This window comes from Cupressus sempervirens, chromosome 10 (genome assembly GCF_028749045.1).
Source record: "Cupressus sempervirens isolate cs-2001-9-10 chromosome 10, ASM2874904v1, whole genome shotgun sequence".
NCBI classification, from domain to species: Eukaryota; Viridiplantae; Streptophyta; class Pinopsida; order Cupressales; family Cupressaceae; genus Cupressus; species Cupressus sempervirens.
The window spans coordinates 776,096,454-776,117,850 of record NC_143127.1 but is presented as its reverse complement, the minus strand read 5'-3'; the positions used below and the strand labels follow the sequence as shown (position 1 = coordinate 776,117,850).

At 32.3% G+C, this 21,397-nt stretch overlaps 1 protein-coding gene across 1 annotated transcript; it reads left to right on the top strand.

The window, feature by feature from the left end:
* The first annotated feature begins 4,578 nt into the window (after window positions 1–4,578).
* On the top strand, window positions 4,579–7,233 carry LOC149536171 (toll/interleukin-1 receptor-like protein). Its single transcript, XM_089804518.1, has 3 exons — window positions 4,579–4,765; window positions 4,850–5,726; window positions 6,924–7,233. Exons 2-3 carry the CDS (start codon window positions 4,993–4,995, stop codon window positions 6,988–6,990), a joined length of 801 nt encoding a protein of 266 aa, XP_089660644.1. The 5' UTR covers window positions 4,579–4,765; window positions 4,850–4,992; the 3' UTR covers window positions 6,991–7,233.
* Window positions 7,234–21,397: the final 14,164 nt, after the last annotated feature.

Sequence of the window (21,397 nt, the reverse complement as noted above, 5' to 3'; positions counted from 1 at the left end):
AATGGCTGAGAGTGTAGCATCATCTATCTACCTGAGCTCCTCCTCGGTCATCAACTAAACATGAATGAAGATCACATACATGTAAAAGTCAGCATGGCTTAAAAATTAAAATTACTCTATTATAAAAATTAACTTTAAATCACATATGTCATAACAAAAAAATGTATACACGTACCGACACCGAAGGAGTCCATGCCTCTACATTCTCCTCCTCTCTCGCATCAGGGTCTGTAGCCTCTGCACGTGCGTCTGGTGTATCCTCATCTAATACAAAATGATACTCATGAAGATCACCTATGGGACCCAGGCAAATATTCTTGCATGTAATGCAAGTGTGAGGCACACAAACGTGTGATGAGCTAGCCGATGATGAACTGGCACCAACATCATCAACACGAGGAGGCAAGACTGACCTAGCCTGAGATATCATTAGGCTACTCAGCCTATGAATGGCTCTGATGGTCTGAGAGCTAGCCTCTGCCATAATATCTGGATGCTGCACTTGAGGAGGGGGGGAGATATCAGGGGGGGGACAAAAGTGCCAAGTTTCTTCCGCTGGGAAGAGGGTCTATCCTGAGGAGCTCCTAGTCCTAAGCCCATGTTGGGCTTCATGCTCCAATAGTTCACTTTAAGTTTCAACACAAATTTTGCATATAATTTTTTAAGGAAATAAAATGGTATGTCTAAATTTCCATGTGGAGGGATATCAAAGACCATCCACCAACGGTCCCAAAAATTTGCACGTATGGCGTCATTTGTGCACCATTTAATCGATAGTTTGGTTTTTTTTGGGTCAACTGGTATACCCATTTTTGGGTTAGCAAAAAGGCTTGCCAAATCGTCTTTGGTTATGTTGAGGGCCGCGACCTCATCATAATCCAAACCATCATCAAACATCTGGTGCATTTCATCACGCCAACGAAGAGCGGCATTTTGTTGGTTTGTAAGAGTTTCAATGTTATCCACTATGGTGTTTAACGTGGATAACATAGGAGCCAGTGCAGGTACATTATTGTATGTTCTATGCAAACCTCTCAACTCAGTGAGATTTTCATTTATCAAATCCTTGATTCGAGGAGGGTTTTGAGGAGGTAGAGGATCATTTGGTGGATGGTTTTGTGGGGATACTAGATCGTTTGGTGGTGGGTTGCAAGGAATATTATTCCCTGCCTCAGTGTCATCATTTTGATCAGCCATTCCTATTGAATTGCAAAACGTAATATATATTAAAAAAAATTTAAATTTTAACCATTTTTGTCAAAAAAACCCTAGATTCAACTAAAATAAACAAAATCTTGTTAAAATCTATTAAATTTAGGTTAAAAATGAGTCAGGGGGGGGTGGGGGGAAACATACCTGATATCTGATATCCGATTTGCTATCTGATATTCGATTTATTATCTGATATCCGATCTGACTGGCCCAAATTCGTGTGAAAATAAGGGCCGCGGGTCTGTGATTTTGTGTTTAATCCATGCACAGGTATCGGATATCCGATATTATAATATATATAATATAACATATATATTACATTTTATATATTTTATATTTATTATATTAATTTACTATATATTATAATATAAAATATTATTATTATACTATATTATTATAATTTATAATATATTATACTTTTTTATTATATATTATATTATAAGATATTACTTTTTATTATTATATTATATTACATTACTATATATTATAATATATGAAATATTATATTATATTATTATAATATAATATGTTATTATAATATTATTATTATAGTATAATATTATACGATTATAATATAATAATAATATTATTATTATATTATAGTATAATAATTATTATAATAATAATAATATTATATTATAGTATAATAATAATTATAATAATATTATTATATTATAGTATAATAATTATTATATTATAGTATAATAATAATTATAATAATAATATTAAATAATAATAATATTATTATAATATAATAGTATGATATATTATTTAATAATATTATTATTATTTTATATCAATAATAATAATATTAAATAATATATCATACTATTATATGATTTTAATTATTAGTCGGATATTGGATTTAAAATCGGATATCCGATATCAAATCAGATATCTGATATGATATCAGATATCCGATAAGGCTCGGCTTAACCTTCCAGGTTTGGTTCTTGGATAGGTAAAAAAAAGTCAGAGCGGATTTTGAAGCGCTTTTAGGCATCTTCAAACTCTTTTTTTTTCACACGCCACTTTTTGGCACACCATGATCCTGCACATACCTAGAATTTTAAATTATTTGATTAGAAATTTATATTTAATAAAATTTAAGAAAAAGAAATATTATTAAATTATAAAAGGAGCTCATCAAATAAGTATAAAATGAATCTGTCAAATTGTAAAATAAATTTTACCAAATGATTAAAACATGTATCCAAAGACAAACAAATTAGGTAAGTTTTCTTGGCATTGTGAAGTATTGACACTATCCATATAAGTTAATTTCTCTACAATTAAAAATGTCTATACAATTCTAATTTTTAAATATTTGATTTTAATTTTTTATTAATCTTTTTTTAAACTAATATATAGTAAATATAATCCCTTATGAGAATGACCTTGTAATGTGATAGTGTGTCACGAGCCTCATATATATGAGGTCTTATGTTCAATTCTCATTTGTGTTTAAAATGATTGATGCTCATCGATTGGCTATTGATTAATGTTTCCCATCTACATGATAGTCCTAACTTACAAATGAGTAATTATTAGTGACTAATTATCCAATCACTTATTTAGTCATTTATTTGATAGCTTATTTAGTTGTTTATTTAGTCATTTATTTGGTAATTTATTTAGTCACTTCTATTTGGTTGATCTTGTGAGTTCATCCCATGAGGAAATTAGTCACTTATTTAGTCACCTATAGTTGTAAATTGTAAATAAATAGTATAATGTGATCACTTTTAGTCACATGTCTAAAAGTTTTGTTGGTGTGACTAAACGTTTTAGTCACAAAGTCACATATTTGCCAAAATGTACTAGTGAACTTATGAGATGAATTTTCTAAACCCCATCTCTAGTTAAGGTTTATATGACCCATTTGGCATAAAGAGCCAAACCCTACTTCTAGGTAGAATGAAGGCCTAGATGTGTAGAATCACAAAATGTTGCTTCTTAGTAGAAAGAAGGCCTAGCCCTCTAGAATCCTTGGGAAGACACCCACACTTATATGTAACTCAATGAAACCCATAGTAGTTTTCTCTAGAAGCCCAAAGAAAATCTCGCAACAAATTTTCTAGCTTCATGTATGAGGAATTGGAAGAAGCCCAACATGAAGAGTAGTACACATATGTGACAACCAACACCTTAGAGAAATATGGAATTTTTGAATCAAAAAGAGGCTCGATGATTTGTTAAATTAACCTTTTCTCAATCCTAGCTAAAACCTCATTCCACAAGTCCACTAGAAGTTTGGAAGAAAAAATGAATTCTATGTGGAAAATGTCACCTTGTTGTATCCAGTTCTATCCATATGAGAGAATCCAAATTTGGGCTAGAAGGAAAGATTGTTTGTAGCATTGAGTTTTGGGTCATTGTATAATGGAATCATAGGTGAAACAAAAAGTATCAAGACACCAAAGAGCTACAATCTTTTCTTCCTCAATAAGATTGAGAAATGAGTCATCAACAAAATGGCCATTGGCAAGTTTAGTAAGTGACTCAAGCATGGACATTCCTCTAATATAACCAAGAGAGATTGATTTGGTAAGAAAGTACCCAAAACCTTCAACAACAAGGAAGGAGCCAGAGGACAACCTTGGTGAATGGCTTTGAATACACAAAATGCATTAGACTGGCAACCATTGGTGGTGATGCAAGCATAATCATCCCATATAAATATTTGGACAAAATGGAGGAATTTGAGTTCGAACAATAGGGCTTTGAGTATGACAAGGATGAAAGTCCACTCAATGCAATCATTAGCCTTAGCAAAATCGATCTTGAGAAAGATCACACACTACTTGAAGCATATAGCCCACTCCACACCTTCTCAAACAATAATAATGTTACATAGGATGAATATGGATTTGATAAATCTAGGCTCTAGGCTACTCTGGCCTAACAATAATAAGTAGGATATGACAAATTATGAGAGACAAAGCTTTGCCAATGACCATGTAATGAATCTCTAGATAATTATTCTTAAGAAAAAAAGGAGCAAATATATTTATAAGAATATTTGTGATCTTTTGCGCCAAGTGAAATCTAATATAAGTTGACATTGACTTCTAGAATATACATATATAAATAAAATCATACGTAACTTGGCCGTTGATCAAAATGTCCACAACTTCATTCCCAATTTCTAAGAAATTTCTATGAACCCACCTCCCCAAATTCTGTGTGGGGCAATTTTTTGGTCAACGGAGCAGTTGGGCCCGGTTATTTTTTACCAGATGTCAACAATTTGATTCTCTCTGCTTTCTTCATCACCGGAGTCCCAGTTTCTAAGAAACCCACCTCTTTGACACACCGGCTTCAAGGAAATTGTCCCGTGCATTTGTTTCAACTTCCAGGTAATTATGGATGTATCCCTGGTTTGTTTCTTTTATAAAACCCCGAAATGAGCCTCTTTGATTCATAGAGCAAGGAACATTTTATGTCTTGAAGGTTGCCTCTGTGTAATTGTGTGATCTGCGTAGTTGAGTACTGCTGTTTGGCACATCATTTCTCGTGGATTAGACGGCATTCCAGGCTGTGTGAAATCTTTGTGAGAGCTGTTCTTCCTTTTTATTGAGTTTGTTCTATAGTTTGTGAAATCTTTAATTGAATTTTGATCTTTTTCAATACACAGGATGGATAGACTCGATATAAGAGAGATTCTATACACTAAAGCCGGTGCCCTGCTGAAACCCATTATCTCAGCATCTGACCTGCAGCTGGCCAAAGATCGTCAAAATCCTGCCATTCAGAAGCTTTTAAAGACAGTGAAAAAATATGAAAGCATCAGCCTTGGGTTTAAGATGTACTCTGCAGATAGTCAAGCTAGTTGACGAGATCGATGGCGTCATGGGTTCTATACCAGAATCTCTTTTCTCAGAGGCTACACATGTTTCTGCAGATCTATGCGAGGAATCAAGTTGTAGTATAGTGTTTCAACGGCCAATCTACGAAGCAAAATTTCTCTCCGTTGACCAACGATTTCTCGCCGTAAAAGAAGATTTAAACAGAATGATGGAATTCTTTCTCGGCAGAGATAGATTCACGCCTGATTTTTTCAACCATGATGTTTTTCTGAGTTTCAGGGGAAAAGATGTGAGAGAGACTCTTGTTCATCATCTCTCCCAATCTCTCTCCAAAGCTGGACTGCGCGTCTTTTTAGACACGGAGGATTTGAAGAAGGGGGCAAAGATTTGGCCGTCATTGGAAAGCGCAATTGGGAAGAGTCGTATACGTATTCCTGTATTTTCAAAGGGCTACGCAGAGTCAACGTGGTGCCTCAGGGAGTCCGCTGCAATGTTGGAAACTCCATACTTGATCATTCCTCTCTTCTATGGCGTGGATCCAAGGCATGTGAGGCATCCCCTGAACAAGAGAAGTCCGTACAAGAAATCCTTTAAAAAGCATTATGGGGATCCGGATCGACACCCACAAGAAGAGATTGACGGGTGGAAGAGTGCTCTTGGAGAGATCTGTTCTCGCTCAGGCTGGACCATAGGTGTTACACAAGAGTAAGTCATCTCTTCTAATTCTCCTCTTCTTGTTAGATCCCTCTATGGTGGATTATAAAACTTACGTAACATTAGTACTCGGGTACATTGGGATGGAAAATGGGCCTTAGTTTTTGGGACAACAAAGGGATGAAAATAGAACTTGAAATAGTTGTTAAGAATTTAAACCAATAATCAATGTAACATTAGTATTGGGGTACATTGGGATGGAAAATGGGCCTTATTTTTGGGACAACAAAGGGATGAATATAGAACTTGAAATAGTTGTTATAAAATGATATTTCAGTAGAACATACCAAATTAAAATACTTGAATATAGCAAAATAGCAACATGAACTATAACCATTGAACATTCAACATAATAACATACTACATACTTAATTGTAATATTCAAAAATCAAATAAAAAGCAGAGTCTCCTTTCTAGTAGCAACATGGTTGCGGAATGACAGAGGTGGGGGTGCCTGGGTACGTGAGTAACTAGTATGGGAACGTCTCGAGGACGAGTACTTTGAGGTTTGGTAGGGGGGTGCAAGTCCCTGTGTAACACTACCAATAACAAAAATCTATTACTTCTATTTACTCAATCTGTTCACATTGGTGAAATCGGTGGTTCGAAATTCCAAAGTAGCTACTCTTGAGACATTTCTGCATCGAGTATTTGGTATCAAAGTACCCTCATCTCTAACACAACCAGGGTGTCACTATGAAGGAATTTTGAATATGTATTATGTTAGTATGTTAGTATGTTGAATGTATGATGGTTGTGCTGCAATTTTGTTATATTCAAATATTTCAATTTGGTATGTTATGCTCAAATATCATTTCATAATAACTAGTATTTTAAGTTCCATATGTATAATATACATCACTCCCCTCCACCCTTGGCTTTTTTATCCCCACCTAAAGCCCTTTGTCCCCCTTTCTCCAAAAAGCTCATGCTAATAACATGATGTTATATTAGTTAACATTCTTCTACTTCTCTTATCCTTGGGCTAGATATGTTAGATGAAAAATTATAGAATTTTGCCCAAAATATTGGCTTAGGAGCTCACATTTAATCGATCTATTAATTTCTTAATTCTTAATTTTTTTATTTTTATTTTTTGCCATGTTTAACAAGTTACTTTATTGACCCAAAATAATATATTTAGCATTATTTTTGTTTCTAATTACTAAGGCTAACAACTTATTGCAGTTGTAATGTTGCAGTAGAGAGGATAGTGAAGGATGTGGTTGACATACTTCAATCTCACAAGAAATAAGTTCCAGGATGACAAAGGGTTTGTCACAAATTACACATGTTCACACTTAGAGCTTTTATATAGATAATGTTATTGTTAGAGTTTGTAAGCTCATTTGAAAGTCATGCCTTGACTTATGACTATCTATATCTCAGGACATTATCGATATTTGAGTGTGTTTACTTAGACTATATGTTGCTACTTTGAGTAGATTTGTTAAGGACATTATGTTATATTGATAGTCAACACTGTTAGATTATTCAACTTGTCTCTACATGTTTAAATCTCTTGATTATATTTATGAGTTGATTTTATGATAGATATATTACTTGTTCGACTATATCATTTTGATATCATGTTTAATGCTTATCATTGTTAGTAATTTTCTGATTATGACACTATGATGTTAGGTAAATACCATGGCATTATGATATATGGTGTGATATCTAATGAAGTATATTATTCAATGATTAATATGATTCTGATGAAGTTCATGTATTAATGGTAAATCTTAATTGCACATGTAATGGATTTCTTTGTGAATTTCAATATTTAAAAGGATACTTACTCATTTCTGTGTTGGTAAGTGTCTGAATTTGTGTAGGGTGAAAAATGAGAGAGTGCTTGAAGTAGAGGAGGTTAGCTCCTTGGTAGGGTTGGATCTTGATTATCTTGGTTTACACACACTATTCACTTGCATTTCATGTTTAACTTGTGATAATTGCACTTTGTTAATATGCAAATGTGAAAAAATGGTTAAATAGAGTAGGTGCATGTTTTTTGTTTCATAAGATAGAATATTACGAAAAAAATGATGTATTGCTAGATTACTTTCATTTTCAAATACTATGACAGTATGCAAAGAATCAATACATTGGAATAAAGTTAGGGAACTACCAACTTATTTTACCTCTAATCATGATTGATCTATTTCCAATTTAAGTTTAATATTTTTGAGCTATAAATATATTGACCATTAGAATTAATGATTAACAAACAAATTCTTTTTCATGAAATTAATAATTGTCTTGTGTCAGTTATGTGCATTGTTTTTGTTTTGAAAATGTGTGTTAATCAAAGGGACCTTGTGAAATTGAATACTGAATGACATACCAATGTAGGATTTATGATCCAATGTTTAACTAGTTAGATGTCTTCCTATTGATTAATTGAGTGAGGCATTTTGATTTGGATAGAAGAACATGAAATATAAGTCTAGACCATCTTCCATTAATTTATACCAAATTGCATAACTTGTGTAGTTCATAATCCTTAGACAAGTTGTTGAATGAAGTTGTATGGAATTAACCGTTTGGGATGTGACTTAAATTTGCTAGGATAGATGAACTATATAAGATCTTGGAGTAATGTCTTGTTTTTGGTCAAGTTAATGTTGTCTATGATTTAAAATAAGTTAATCATTTGCGCAAGTTTTTTTTCAAGTCTATCTATAGTGAGTACCTGATCATGAGAGGGTGTTGAATGCGAAATTTATCATTGGAAGGGTAGCTTAAATTGAAAAGATGACTGTTTCTTTCTTTGCTACCTTTTAGTTTTTTTTTTTCATACTAGTGCATATAGTTGGCCAAACTAATATCTATTAATACATATGTTTGAAATGCATGGTTATTTTTATTTCTCTCTACTACATTCATGTTTAGTTTCTACTTAGGCATGGTAGATTAGTCACATAGCTATACCAGATCCATCCGATCCAACTGTCCTGAGTTGCTAGGCTCCTCAGGCAGGGTCAGGGAGTTCTTCATGTTAGGAAGAACCCCAGGGAAGCTAACCACTCAGTGGTTGGGTGGTAAAAGTGCTTGGGCCACACTCCTATCTCATGATACTAGATGGACTCTGATCAAAGGGCTTTGGAGACAACAGTTTGTAGATGAACTTCTTGTTTGAAGACAACACTCTTCTATTGTGTTGTAAAATTTGTAATTAGTTATGTGATCATGATGTTCGATGTGAAGATTAACATCTAAATGAATATAACTTAGACTACACTGTTTAGCAAGATGTATGGAAGTTATTGGAGATCAATAGTTGGTTGACTTCTTGTTGTATTTATAGCTCACATAATCTTTGATGTGCTTATACTTGACTCTCACATGAGGTCAATTTGTATTGTAATTTTCCTTTATTATTGAATGAAAATTTTTGTTTCCATGTTTTATACAAGTGAACTTTGTTTCTTTCTGCATAATATGGAATTTTCTTATGTGTCTTTGTTAGAAAATTGCAGTCCTTATAGAAAATAACAATAGCCTATAAATAGTGTATGATATCTTTCTTTTTATATTTGTTGAAGTGGACTTGAATCTCTTTGCAACGGAACTCCACTAATTTATTTGACAATCATGAACATTATTTAGATCATGGCTATCATATTGTTTATCAATTCAATTTCACATTATTATTGCTTTCATTTCAAAAAAAACTAGTGATTGTTTTGTTTTTAATTTCGATGTAAGATTTATATGGGCTAGAGATTGGTCAATCACATATCAAATACAAAGTTTGTCCACATTAGGTGGGTGTATAAAGAGTTAGAGAGCTGCAAAATAAGTCTCAAAATACAAAAAAATAAAAATAAAAATAATCGGAAGCTATATGAGTGTACATAAAACTTTAGAGCATTCAAATAATTGTCAACAGTAGTTCTTTCTAGATGGATGTACACAAAGTAAATTTGAGAATTTTGTGTTAATTGCTGAGGTAAACTAATCAGTTGTCAATATGTACATTTAGTTATCAATTTAAAAAGAGTGTTATAGAATTTTATGTTAGAGTAAAGCATTAATTTAATTTAATTAATTAAATTATTACATTTACTTCCTTATTAATATTTCACTTTATGCACTTGTATTTCTATTTAATAATTAATTAGTAATGATTAAATATCATTTACCTCTTAGGGTTTCCTTTTTAGGTTTTTCAATCTCCTTCTATAAGGATTGATCTTTTACAAATATCTCTCATTTTATTTTAGTCTGATAATATAATTTGCATATTCTCAGAGCCAAACCCTTGCATCTTCTTTGATTTTTATTTTTGTGACAGGTTCTTGCATGCAAGTGTTCTTCAGGTTTTGTGGATTTGTATTACTCAAATCCTTCATGGTATTAGAGCCTGACTTGTTGTGGCTTGTTCTTATTTGGAGAAAAAGAGGAATGAGGGTTTGACATAATAGATTTGGCTTTTGTCTAATAGGTTTTGCTCAAATAGGGGGGTCTTTGAATTTTGGAGCACTTTGAGGCCAAATAGACCTAGCAGTTGGATTCAGAAGATGTCAAAACTCCCATTTTCATATAAAATTTGTTGATTTTGGACAACGTTCATTAGGGAGGCAAATAATTTTTGCATACCAGGACTGTATGACCTCTAACATAGAGTCTGAGGCAAATTTTTTTTAAAAATCATTAAAAAAATACACTTTGTGTGGTTTTTTATATGTAACGATTTCTCGGCTGACCAGTCACCCGCCTTTACTCCGCATCACTTTAACACCGCTCCACCTCCACTGATGCTTCTTCACCACCAGCTACACAATCCTTCCCCCACCACCACTCTGCTCGGCCCTAGTCCATATTATTTTTTTAGCCTTTTGGAGTACTTGGCAGTCATTTTTCTCTATCTTGAGCAAACAAAGGTATTTTTGGATCTGAAAGAAGTGCTAGAAAGATGATTCAAAGACGGAGATGATGGTGAAGTTATTTTTTGGATTTTTTTCTAGTTGTGTACCTATTTTTTTCTCAAAGTTAGATGTTTCTTTCTATCTTCCAGGGGTCGTAACTTGCTCATTATAGCTCCTCTTATTGATACAAAAGAAGAGCGAGAAAACTCTTCTCAAGAAATTTCCAGATTCTATGTCATTTCACCAGTATTTTTAACCAGGTATTTTTCATACTCAACTGAAGTCTATTTTCTCTATTCTTGTATACACATTCCTTCTGCAAGCTAGGGTTCAATTTTTTCATTGTAGGGAGTGTTTTTTCATTTTTTTTATAACAATATTAGTATGTCAAAAAACTTCAAAAAAATTTCTTAAAACAATGGTCGAGACCTCTTCTTGTCTAGTACTTCTAAACCCACATAACTATCACACATGGAAATATGTTGTACAATGACTTCTTAGACAATCAAAGTGCCATACGCATTTCCTGCAACCTAGTTGAGCATCACCAAACCAAGCACATTGAGATTCACATGCATTTCATCAAGAATTTGATTTAGGATGGCTCTTTGAGCTTGGAGTACATTCCCACTACTGAGAAGGTTGCAAACATCTTCACTAAACCTTTTTCATCCTTGCAGTATCTTCAGCTACATTTTATGTTTGGGGTGAAGAAGTTGGACCTTGGGGGGTCTTAGTGATGAGTCCTTCATTCCTTATTTTCTTTCTATCTCTTTTTGGAGTAGGTTTTTTCCCACTTGGTTGTCCTTGTTTCTCCATTTCATAGAGATTTGGTTGTGATTGGGTACCCCATCAAGCGTTGTTATCAATACTCAAGTTTTCTTTTAGCATTGTAGTTTCCTAGTTTTTTCATGCATTGTTTGTAGCTACATTGTTTCTCATCTTAAGGGCAGGTGTTAGAGTAAAATACTTATTTAATTTAATTTATTAAATTACCTTTGCTTCCTTCTTAAGATTTCACTTTATGCACTTGCATTTCCATTAATAATTAATTAGTAATTATTAAATGTTATTTGCCTCTTAGGATTTTCCTATTAGGTTCATTGATCTCCTTCTATAAGGATTGATCTTTTGTAAATATCTCTCATTTTCTTTTAGTCTAATAATATAATTTGCATATTTTCAGAGCCAAACCCTTGCCTCTTCTTTGTCTTTTCTTCTCTGTGTCAAGTTCTTGCATGCGTGTGTTCTTAGGGTTATGTGGATTTGTATTTCTCAAATCCTTCACTTGATAATATTTTTAAAATATTTAATAAACTATTTTGTAAGTAACATTATGTGTGATATTGCTCTCAGGATTTAATTGTGTAGTTTTTGAGTCATACTCATTGACCCATGGTTCATGAGTAATGATTCATACATGAATCCATCTTTCATGAAAATAAATATAACACTTAACACTCATTGGATCTAGGCGATGCTGATAGAGGTGAATCACCAAGACTTCCAAGGAGGTCACACATTCCAATACTACTCCAACTTATGTTTTCTTAACTACATAGTTTCTTCCATGGTTAAACCCATTCTTCTTGTAACCCCATTTGCAAAACCTTCACCAAGTGTTATGCCTTATGAACCATTCATTGGCTCATGACAAGTTATTCATACATGAATCCATCTCTCATGAGGATAAATGGAACACTTGGCACTCATTGGATCTAGGTGATACTCATAGAGGTGAAGCACTGAGACTTTTCGGGAGGTCACCCATCCCATTACTATTCCATCTTGAGCACTCTTAACTACAAAGTTTCTTCCATGGTTAAATCCACTTTTCTTGCAACACCATTTCCAAAACCTCCACTAAGTGTTGTGCCTAATGAACCATTTATTAGAAAGCCCCTTAAGCTCATCAATTGATAAGTAGGAGATATTTTCCACAATAAGTATCTTTTACTTATCAAGTGACATTGTGCTATTTGACACAAATTTCATTACTTTATATATTTTATAGTACATAATTATTGGAGTATTTTTTAATAAGTACCAAACGTAATTTTGAAATAAACACTCTTTAACCATTGTACACTTAATGGATCTCATAGTGTGGAGGGTTACTATCCAAAAGATATAATAGTGGGTATAAGAAGTTAAGATATATACTAAGACAATTAAATAATAATTATTGAAATCTATAGATACACAAAATTAGCTTTCTACAATGATTTCCAAAACAAATATATTGACTACTTCTCTCACTCTTCCTAATTTGTTCCCTCCAAATTTTCAATCTCTAAGAGCCAACGTCTTTAATTGAAATTTTGTATGGAATATTTTTTATATCATAAGGACACTCAACCCTCTTTCTTTTTTTGATGAAAATTGAATCAGAATTTTTTTTAATAGGCTCCCTTTTTTCCATTTTTGTGTTTGGCTATATTCAAAAGAATGGCACCTATAAAGTGAAAAAACATATTGGATTTTCCTAACCATGTTTGTTATAGATGTTATATGATGTGTGAAACTATCAACTTGACTAAAAGTGGATCTACCTATAGTGTCATTGCAACATAGTAAAAACTAATTTACAAAATGATTTTAGTGGAATGTGATTTAGTGTCTTTGTCATGGTGTCTTCGATGAAATTGTGCCTATATTTATTGAAACATCCAAGTAATTATGGATCACCTTATTATATTAATGCTTCTAGGTAAGATTGTGGGTTCAAAATCAACATTTAAGATCATACTCTATGATCTATCATATGGACCACCTTGCTTGAATTAAACATATTCTTGCTCAAATGTGAGATAGGTTGTCACATAAATTGTTAGTTCGTAGAACTAATGTTTTTGTGTGACTTCTATCAAATAATTCATTCCTAATAATCACCTCATTAGATTTTTAATCTATGATCTATTCAAAATCATTTTATGAACTAATTTTTTTATTTGATTTTCCAATTTTTTGATTGACTAATGCTATTTTTTTAGTCTTTTTATTTTTTATCAACAAAAGGCATGAAAAATATATTCCACGTGGGTGTGCTATGATTTGACAGTTTAAACATTCTTTAAATTTGGCTTATATGAATCTTTTAAAACATAGTGATTAGGATTAGGGTTTTGAAGGACAATATTCTTTGGAATATACTTGGGGAGTGAAGTCAAAGCTCACAATGCATAGCTGAAGAACTCTTAAAGTCAGTAGCTATGTAAGAATAAGAACCAACTAAAATGTGTTTGATCTCTTTGATATTTCAGAGCTAAAATATGGTTGGTCTTTCTAAGAGTGAGGAGCTCAACAAAAACAACTTCATTCTAAATTGTCAATTAAAAGTCTGTGCAATGCCCCTTATTTTGAGGGATGTCTCAACCTTCTTAACATGTCAGATTTGTTTCATACATTAATTGATTCAACCAGGCAGACCTAGAATTTGATGGTCATATTGGTCATTTTTGTACTTTTGAACAATGTATGATATGCTGAAAAATTATTAGATTATATGATTTGATAGGCTAGATTTTAGAAGACTGTCAATATGACAAGTAAATTTATTTCTAAATCACTAATATTTTTTATAAACAACTTTATCTTTTACTTGATGATTTATATAAATGTAATTTTATAATTTATGTATAATATATGTATGATATATATTATATAGATATATATTTCTATTTTTTCTATTTAGATATGTTTCTATTTTGATAATTATATGTTTATATTAATTTAGAATCTTGTTAACATAGAATATAATGAATATTAAAAAATTATTTATAGTAATTTACAATATTAGTTATGTCATTTTATACTCTATAATCATATTAATTTATTTATTTTTAAAACATACAAGAACTTAGAAACTTGTTTCTTTTATTTGAGATTTTTATATATTATAATTTATAATTATAAGTTATTCATATATTACTTATTCATATTTATTAATTTTTTATTTATAAAAAAATTATTTCAAATGATTAGTGAAATTATTTTTAAACAAAACAATTGATAATCATCTTTTTTCTTAAAACTTAAAATGAAATGCATTAAAATAAGTTACCCATCATTAAAATATCATATGACATGCATGGGCGACTGTCAAATTCTAGACCTGCAACCATGACTTACACTTTCATATTTATTCATTATGATTGATTGATTATTTATTTTATTGGATTTATATGAGACAGTTTTTTGACATTTTCGTTGGATTTTTTTTGCACCTGTGGGATCATACTTACCACATTTTTAAATTTAAAAAAGAAAAAGAAATTTATCATTTCTTAGTAGGAAACAATCTATGTTTTTATTGCATGACGAGTGCTCCTTTAATTTTATCCTCCCTACTTAAGATTCAATCACCGTCACCATCAGAACTAGAGTATTGTGAGTAGATATTTACCAATAGAGTTTTAATCAACTTTAGTTGATTATTACCTTTTTTTTTCCCTAGGGTAAAATAGAAATAAAACAACTTGGTTCTAGTTGTGATATTAATTGGATCTTATAGGCCATGCTTTTAGAGTAGAAATAAGTTATTGTTTGCTGACATGCATATAGTACTTTCCATCCATGTAAGCTTGTGTGTTGGCATAGCATCATTCAAACCACCCATCCTTGGATTACCCAAGCCATTTGAAAATGATGAGAATTATGGAATTTGAGCAAGAGCTGCCGACAATTTATACAAGTCTTTCCTATTCTCTAACTCTTTCCTAGATGTTGTGTACTCTCATAGTAATAAGAGTCTTACATCAAATTTTACAGGTGCCACTTATTATTATTTCCACTGTTTGTTCATATTTATGTCTATGTCAGCGACTTTTATACCCCACGGCTAACATGCTGCAACAATCGAAGGTTTGGGTTTCCCTAACGATGAAAGAGGGGAGAAAATGAGAGGAAGCGTCAAATGGAACCCGGACGGATAAGCACTTCTATAATGATTATTTTTCAGCATTCAGATAAGGATTCCCTTCTTTATCGTCGCCTGGGAGGAGTGCGACACAAAATTAAAAAATTACAATTCCGCCTACAATGGACCACGCCTGTTGTACATTTTAAATAAAATAAAAGCATCAGCCAAACTTATCCAGAGGCAACCAGGTCAAAGATAATATTTTCTAACAAAATACTACAAGTACACTTATGTGTTGCGTGCAATAAGAGCAAGCAACTAGCACGTTCAGACGGAGGAATCAAATTATCACAACAACAAAAAAAAGTACAACTGTTGGAATATAAATGTCACTCAGAGACTCTGAAAAGTAAGTCTAAAGATCGTAATCAGAAAGCTAATATCAACAATAACATAGAAATGACTCAAGATATAATTCTTGCTCCCTAGTTAACTATTGGTCTTGTGGATAACATTAAAACTCCTTCATTCACGCATTCACCGCAAAGCCCACTCAACAGTGGGCCACAAAATTCTCAACTGTACATTTGAAACAAACCTACATGGACCACCGTGTAACATCTATAACATCTATTCGATTATACAATCCAGCACACCAACTGAAAGTAAATAAAGGGCCCATTATAAAGTAAGTGCTCGTAAAAACGAAAGCCCATGTCCCTGCAACGTGAAATTGGACTTCGTTTCAGCAACTTCGCTGGGTGTCCCGCGTGGTAAATGCTGCCGGCGTGCTAGTGGGTAAATAAAGGCACGCTCGGTCCTGCTTTTGTCAAAAGAATGCCTTACTCTTTGCAAAAAATACCATGGTCTAGTTGAACTGATAAGTTTCTGAGAAGGAAAGTTAATTGGCAGGGTCGATTTGCGTAGTGACAGCAATGCACCTGCAAGTGCAGCTGCCATTGGGGAAGCTCAAGCCTCGGTACGGAGTTAATTTCGTATAATTAATGAATCGACTTGGACTTGCGGGAACTCGACCACTAGCCCTTCTGCGATAAAACATCACAAATATTTGGTGATATTCGTGCTGTTGATATGTTTTTCGCTCATGTGAGGTGGTTTCTTGAAGTTTCTCGCAGCATCGGGATCTTTCAAATTTTGATGTACGTTTCTTACGTCGCTAAAGAATAGTCCTGAAAGACGAAGTTCATTGCTTGCGCTCAATTTGTTTTTACACCATGTGCCCATGGGTGGGGCTGCTCAACTCCAATTTCTGTTTAATTTAGGGCCAGTTTATCTTGTTAAAGATGTGAAGAAGGTACTTGAGAATATTTTCTCATTGTATTCTAAACTGTGTGACTCTACACTCTCCACTCAAGACACAAGACATAGAATTTTGAGTCTAGAGAGAAATCTCAATATATCAGGTATGCAACTACCTCAAAATCCAGCTCAGAGTGAGAAGCATTTTCACGCATTGCTTCAATCACATAGTCAACTAGCTGTGTTAACAGCAAAAGAAGCTAATATAAGAGCCAAGTTGACACAAATTCAAGCCTCCCTTACCCCACATATGGAAATACTCCACAGAGAGCTAGGATATGTAGAAACTTTGTTTGAGAAAGATTCTCATCTTTCAACACTAGAAGGACTAGTTCACCTAGCAGTCGAGCTGACAATCCAATTCAAGTCACTGAATGTTGCATGTGACAATTGGGATGCAACTCTGAAGATAATTATGGAAGTCCACAATTTTTTTTTGGAAAAATATACTCTTTAGACTCTTTGACATAAGAGTAAAAAATGAGGAGATAAAATAATTAAAAAGGGGGAGAGAAAGAAAAGAGTAAGGGGGAGATAAACCAAAGGGGGAGAGTAAGATATCAAGAAAGGTAAATAAGGAAAGGAGCAGATAAAGCAAGGAGAGAATAATGAAAGGGGGAGAAAATAGACTAAACAAAGGAGAAAAAAAGTTTAGAACATAAAAGATCAGAAATAGAGCATATTAGATGAAAGACTATCAATAAGAGACAAATCTACTTAGAATGGGAGAACATATTTTTGATACAAAATAGACACATTAACTTAGGGGGAGTTATAATTATTTTGAGGTATATATATTATTACAAAATTTTAAAATTTTGAAGTTTTATACTTCAAAAGATTAGATTGATTATGTACAGTTAAGTGTTTTTGACACTCATGTCAAAGGGGGAGATTGTTAATCTCAGATTGGTTTTGACAATTGAGTGTCAACACATTTAAGACATTAACTTAGTTCATGAGGAACTAGTAATGCATGCTGAGTATAATATGTAAATACAAGACTGTGCCAAGTTGCAATGAGCGCTGAGTCACTCATGTGCCGAGTCACTCAAGTGCTGAGTAGATAGACCATGATGAGTGATTCAAGTGTCGAGTAAATAGTAGATGCCGAGCAGTTCAGGTGCTGAGTCAGAAACATAATTACAGTATGTGTCGAGCATCAGTAACTTCAAGTGTCAAGTAACACAGATTGGATATATTTGTTTGTGATTGCACAAACAATTATGTAAACTATTTTCAAGCCGACATAATATTATATTTTGATTCTTTAAAGATAAGGAAGAATCTATTTGTAGAATCCCTATGTATTTGCATGTAGCCATTCAGAAAATAGGAAGGATAAAGTAGAAAAAAGAATGAAACTTAGCCATAGATTCATACCTAACCCTAAGCCACCAAAGTTTTATAAGGAAGACGAAGCCCCAACAATTATAAGGAGTTGAGAGAGAAAAAAGAGATCATGTTACAGGAGCTAGAACAAGGGGTGAATGATCAAATTTGTTTATAGAGCATTCAAGGTGACTTAGTTGTGAGAGTGAATTGCAAAATTAGTTGGAGGAGAACAAAGAACAAAAGGATATAACAATTATTATATCAGATCAACGAGGATAAAAAAGGACACTGTACGGATTTGATCTTTTATTAGGCAACCATAGCCAATCACAAGATCTATGCTAAAACATCCTAACAAGTGATTTTAATTAAATCTCTTAGGTGGAGTGGTTGTAACAAACTGTAGTAAATCTTTTAATAGGGTGACATTCCAAGTGGATGTTCTAAAGTCCTTTAGCCAGGCACATTTCTAATAGGGTGTTGAAATCCTCTAACAAGGTGGGACTTAATAGTTTTTGTAAGCCTTTAATAGGGAAAACCTTTCACAGGAAAAATCATGTTTCATGATCAAACTATTGCAACCTTAATTGGCTACACTTTATTGCTATAGTAGTGAAGAATTATGGGTGTCATCCCCACCCTAGTTTTACCTTCTTATTTGGAGGGTTTCTGGGTAATCATATCTGGTGTTAAGTGTGTGTGTGTTTGATTATATGCTTACATGATTTAGATGTATGTGCTTTACATGTTATTTTCAATTCATATATTACATGCATCAAATGAATGGTGAAAGTTTTAATAGCTGAAGTTTGAACTCCTCATTCACCCCCCCTCTCAGAGGTACATGTTTCCCATTTGTAATTCCAACATAAAGACCTATTTTCTTTTAAATAAAAACATACAAAGGTTCAATTCAAATATTCAAATGAATCATTACAAAATATGTCTAAACACATCCATTAGAACAATTTTTTTTTGAAGCATTGACCTAAAATAATATGAGAACACGATCTGAAAAAATTATATGATCAAATCCAAAAGTTTCTTTCAAAGTCAATTAGTAGTTACCTATTCAATTTCTAGCATCTCAATTCATTCACACTTTCATATATAAAAAAAAGCTTATACTCAACAGATTAAATATTTGCCCATTTTTCCAAAGATAAACTACAATATATGTTAAATTTGTTTCAAAATAAACTGTGACATATCAACCAAGGAATTTTATGAAACATATGTCTTCCTTCACATTCTAAAATATACACTAGACCTATAATCTAGATTCCACCATATTAACATTAAATCTAGAGAAAGCATATAATACACCTCCCAAAATCCATCTCGAATGGAATGGAGAACAACACAAAGTTAGCATAAGTGAAGCATGTACTTAGTAAAAATAAAGTTGAAGTATTAAATTTCTGTAATTCAATCCACCAATTATTGGTCTAGTGATTTAAGAACCAGAGAAGACTTTTAAAAAATCTTCATATTATCTAAAAGAACAAATAAAGAGTTAGTTAGATCTTGCACATTGAACAAGAAAAAATCTAAAATACTTATTACAATAGTGTTTTTGTTGTAGAAACCAAACCCTTAGTAGATGAAACAACAAAGAATTTGGAGGAAACATTTTGTTTTATTTAAAAAAAAGCTAAATAATATCTACTAAAGGGTATGTGCAGGATCATGGTCAACCAAACTATGCCCTTAAGTGACAATGAAAAATCAACAAATTAGGGTTATGTCAACTTAACGTATAATTTTCAACTTGTTATGAACCTTATATCAAAAAGTTGATAGAAAAGAATCTCTAGGAAATTGAATTTAGTTTCTAAACAACTAGACCTTATCTTTAAAAAAAATGATTGGTCAAAAATTTAAAATTTAATGCAATAGTACAAAATTTTCAAGAAAAAAAGAAGAAGTAGATGTATGTTTGACCACCTTAATCGAAATCAAATGATAATATTTTTAAATAAGATTCTAGATATAAGAATTAGACTTATTCACAGACGTGACACATATTTTTGGGTATTTATATTCTAAATAAATGATTAGTTATTAAATTTCTCCTCTAGGATTTTGGAATTAAAAAAACTCTTGTGTTTGACCACCTTAATTAATTCAAAACTCTACAAAATTTAATTTAATTATTTTTCTTTCTTATAGTAGAAGAAGTGTAGAATGTGGTGCATCTTTTGGATTTTAAAAATGTTGTACCATTTGAAAGTTATAGTTATTTTTCAATCGGTCTGTCAATCAACACTTTATACATAACTTGATTAGAAAATAAGTAATAACTACTTACTGAACTCATAATTTCACAAAAATTACATTTATGGAAAGCTAAGAACATTCTTAAGAAACACTTTTCCATTCATCAAATTTGGGTGAAAAAAAGCTGTCAACCACATGTTTGAAGTAAAAATGACACAAGAACAGACCAAAAACACATTTTTGGGACATTTTTAAAGTTGATCATGTAGGGTTGCTATCCAAAGATATAATAGGCCTTATAAAGGTCTTAGTTTCTTTGTTTGGTATTAGGATAGTGGGAAAAATGTTGGAATAGATTTTGAAATGCTTTGAGGCATTTCAAAACTACATAATTTTTAGATTGCCACTTTTTGGCACACCATGATCCTACACATACCCTAAATAATGAGTGGAAAATAGAAAATTGAGACATAATTAGAAATATAGAGCATGCATAATAATTAGAAAGTGAACAATTAAAAAGGTAGTTATGAGTAAAACATATTGAAAAATATAAAATAGAATAAAGTAACTTGCCAAAATAATCAATGGTAAGAGAACAACCTAGGCTACTCATAGGTGAAGGCAGTCCTTCTGATAACAGAAATTAAAAATGAGTGTCAAGAATGTATGAATGATATGTTTTTGAAGAATCATTTATTTTTAGCCTAGGCTGCTAGATATATGTGCCTACATTTCTATTTTAGATTTTAACCCAAGAAAAGTAAAAAATATAGAGGTAATCACAAGAATAAAATTACCCATCTTATCTATTGAATTAATGCAAAGTGTTATCCTAAAGGAAAAATCCAATCAATTGTGTAAATTTGTTAAAATAGAGGAATATTTTCTTTTGCATAATTTGATGTTAAAATTGTTGTTAGATTGGACATAGAAATCAAGATCCTCAAATCCATTAAAGTAAAGGTAAAAGTGGAATCATATACTATCCAACCTATATATTATTCTAACCCTTAGCCAAATAGACTACAAGATAGTCCTTTCCCTCAAAC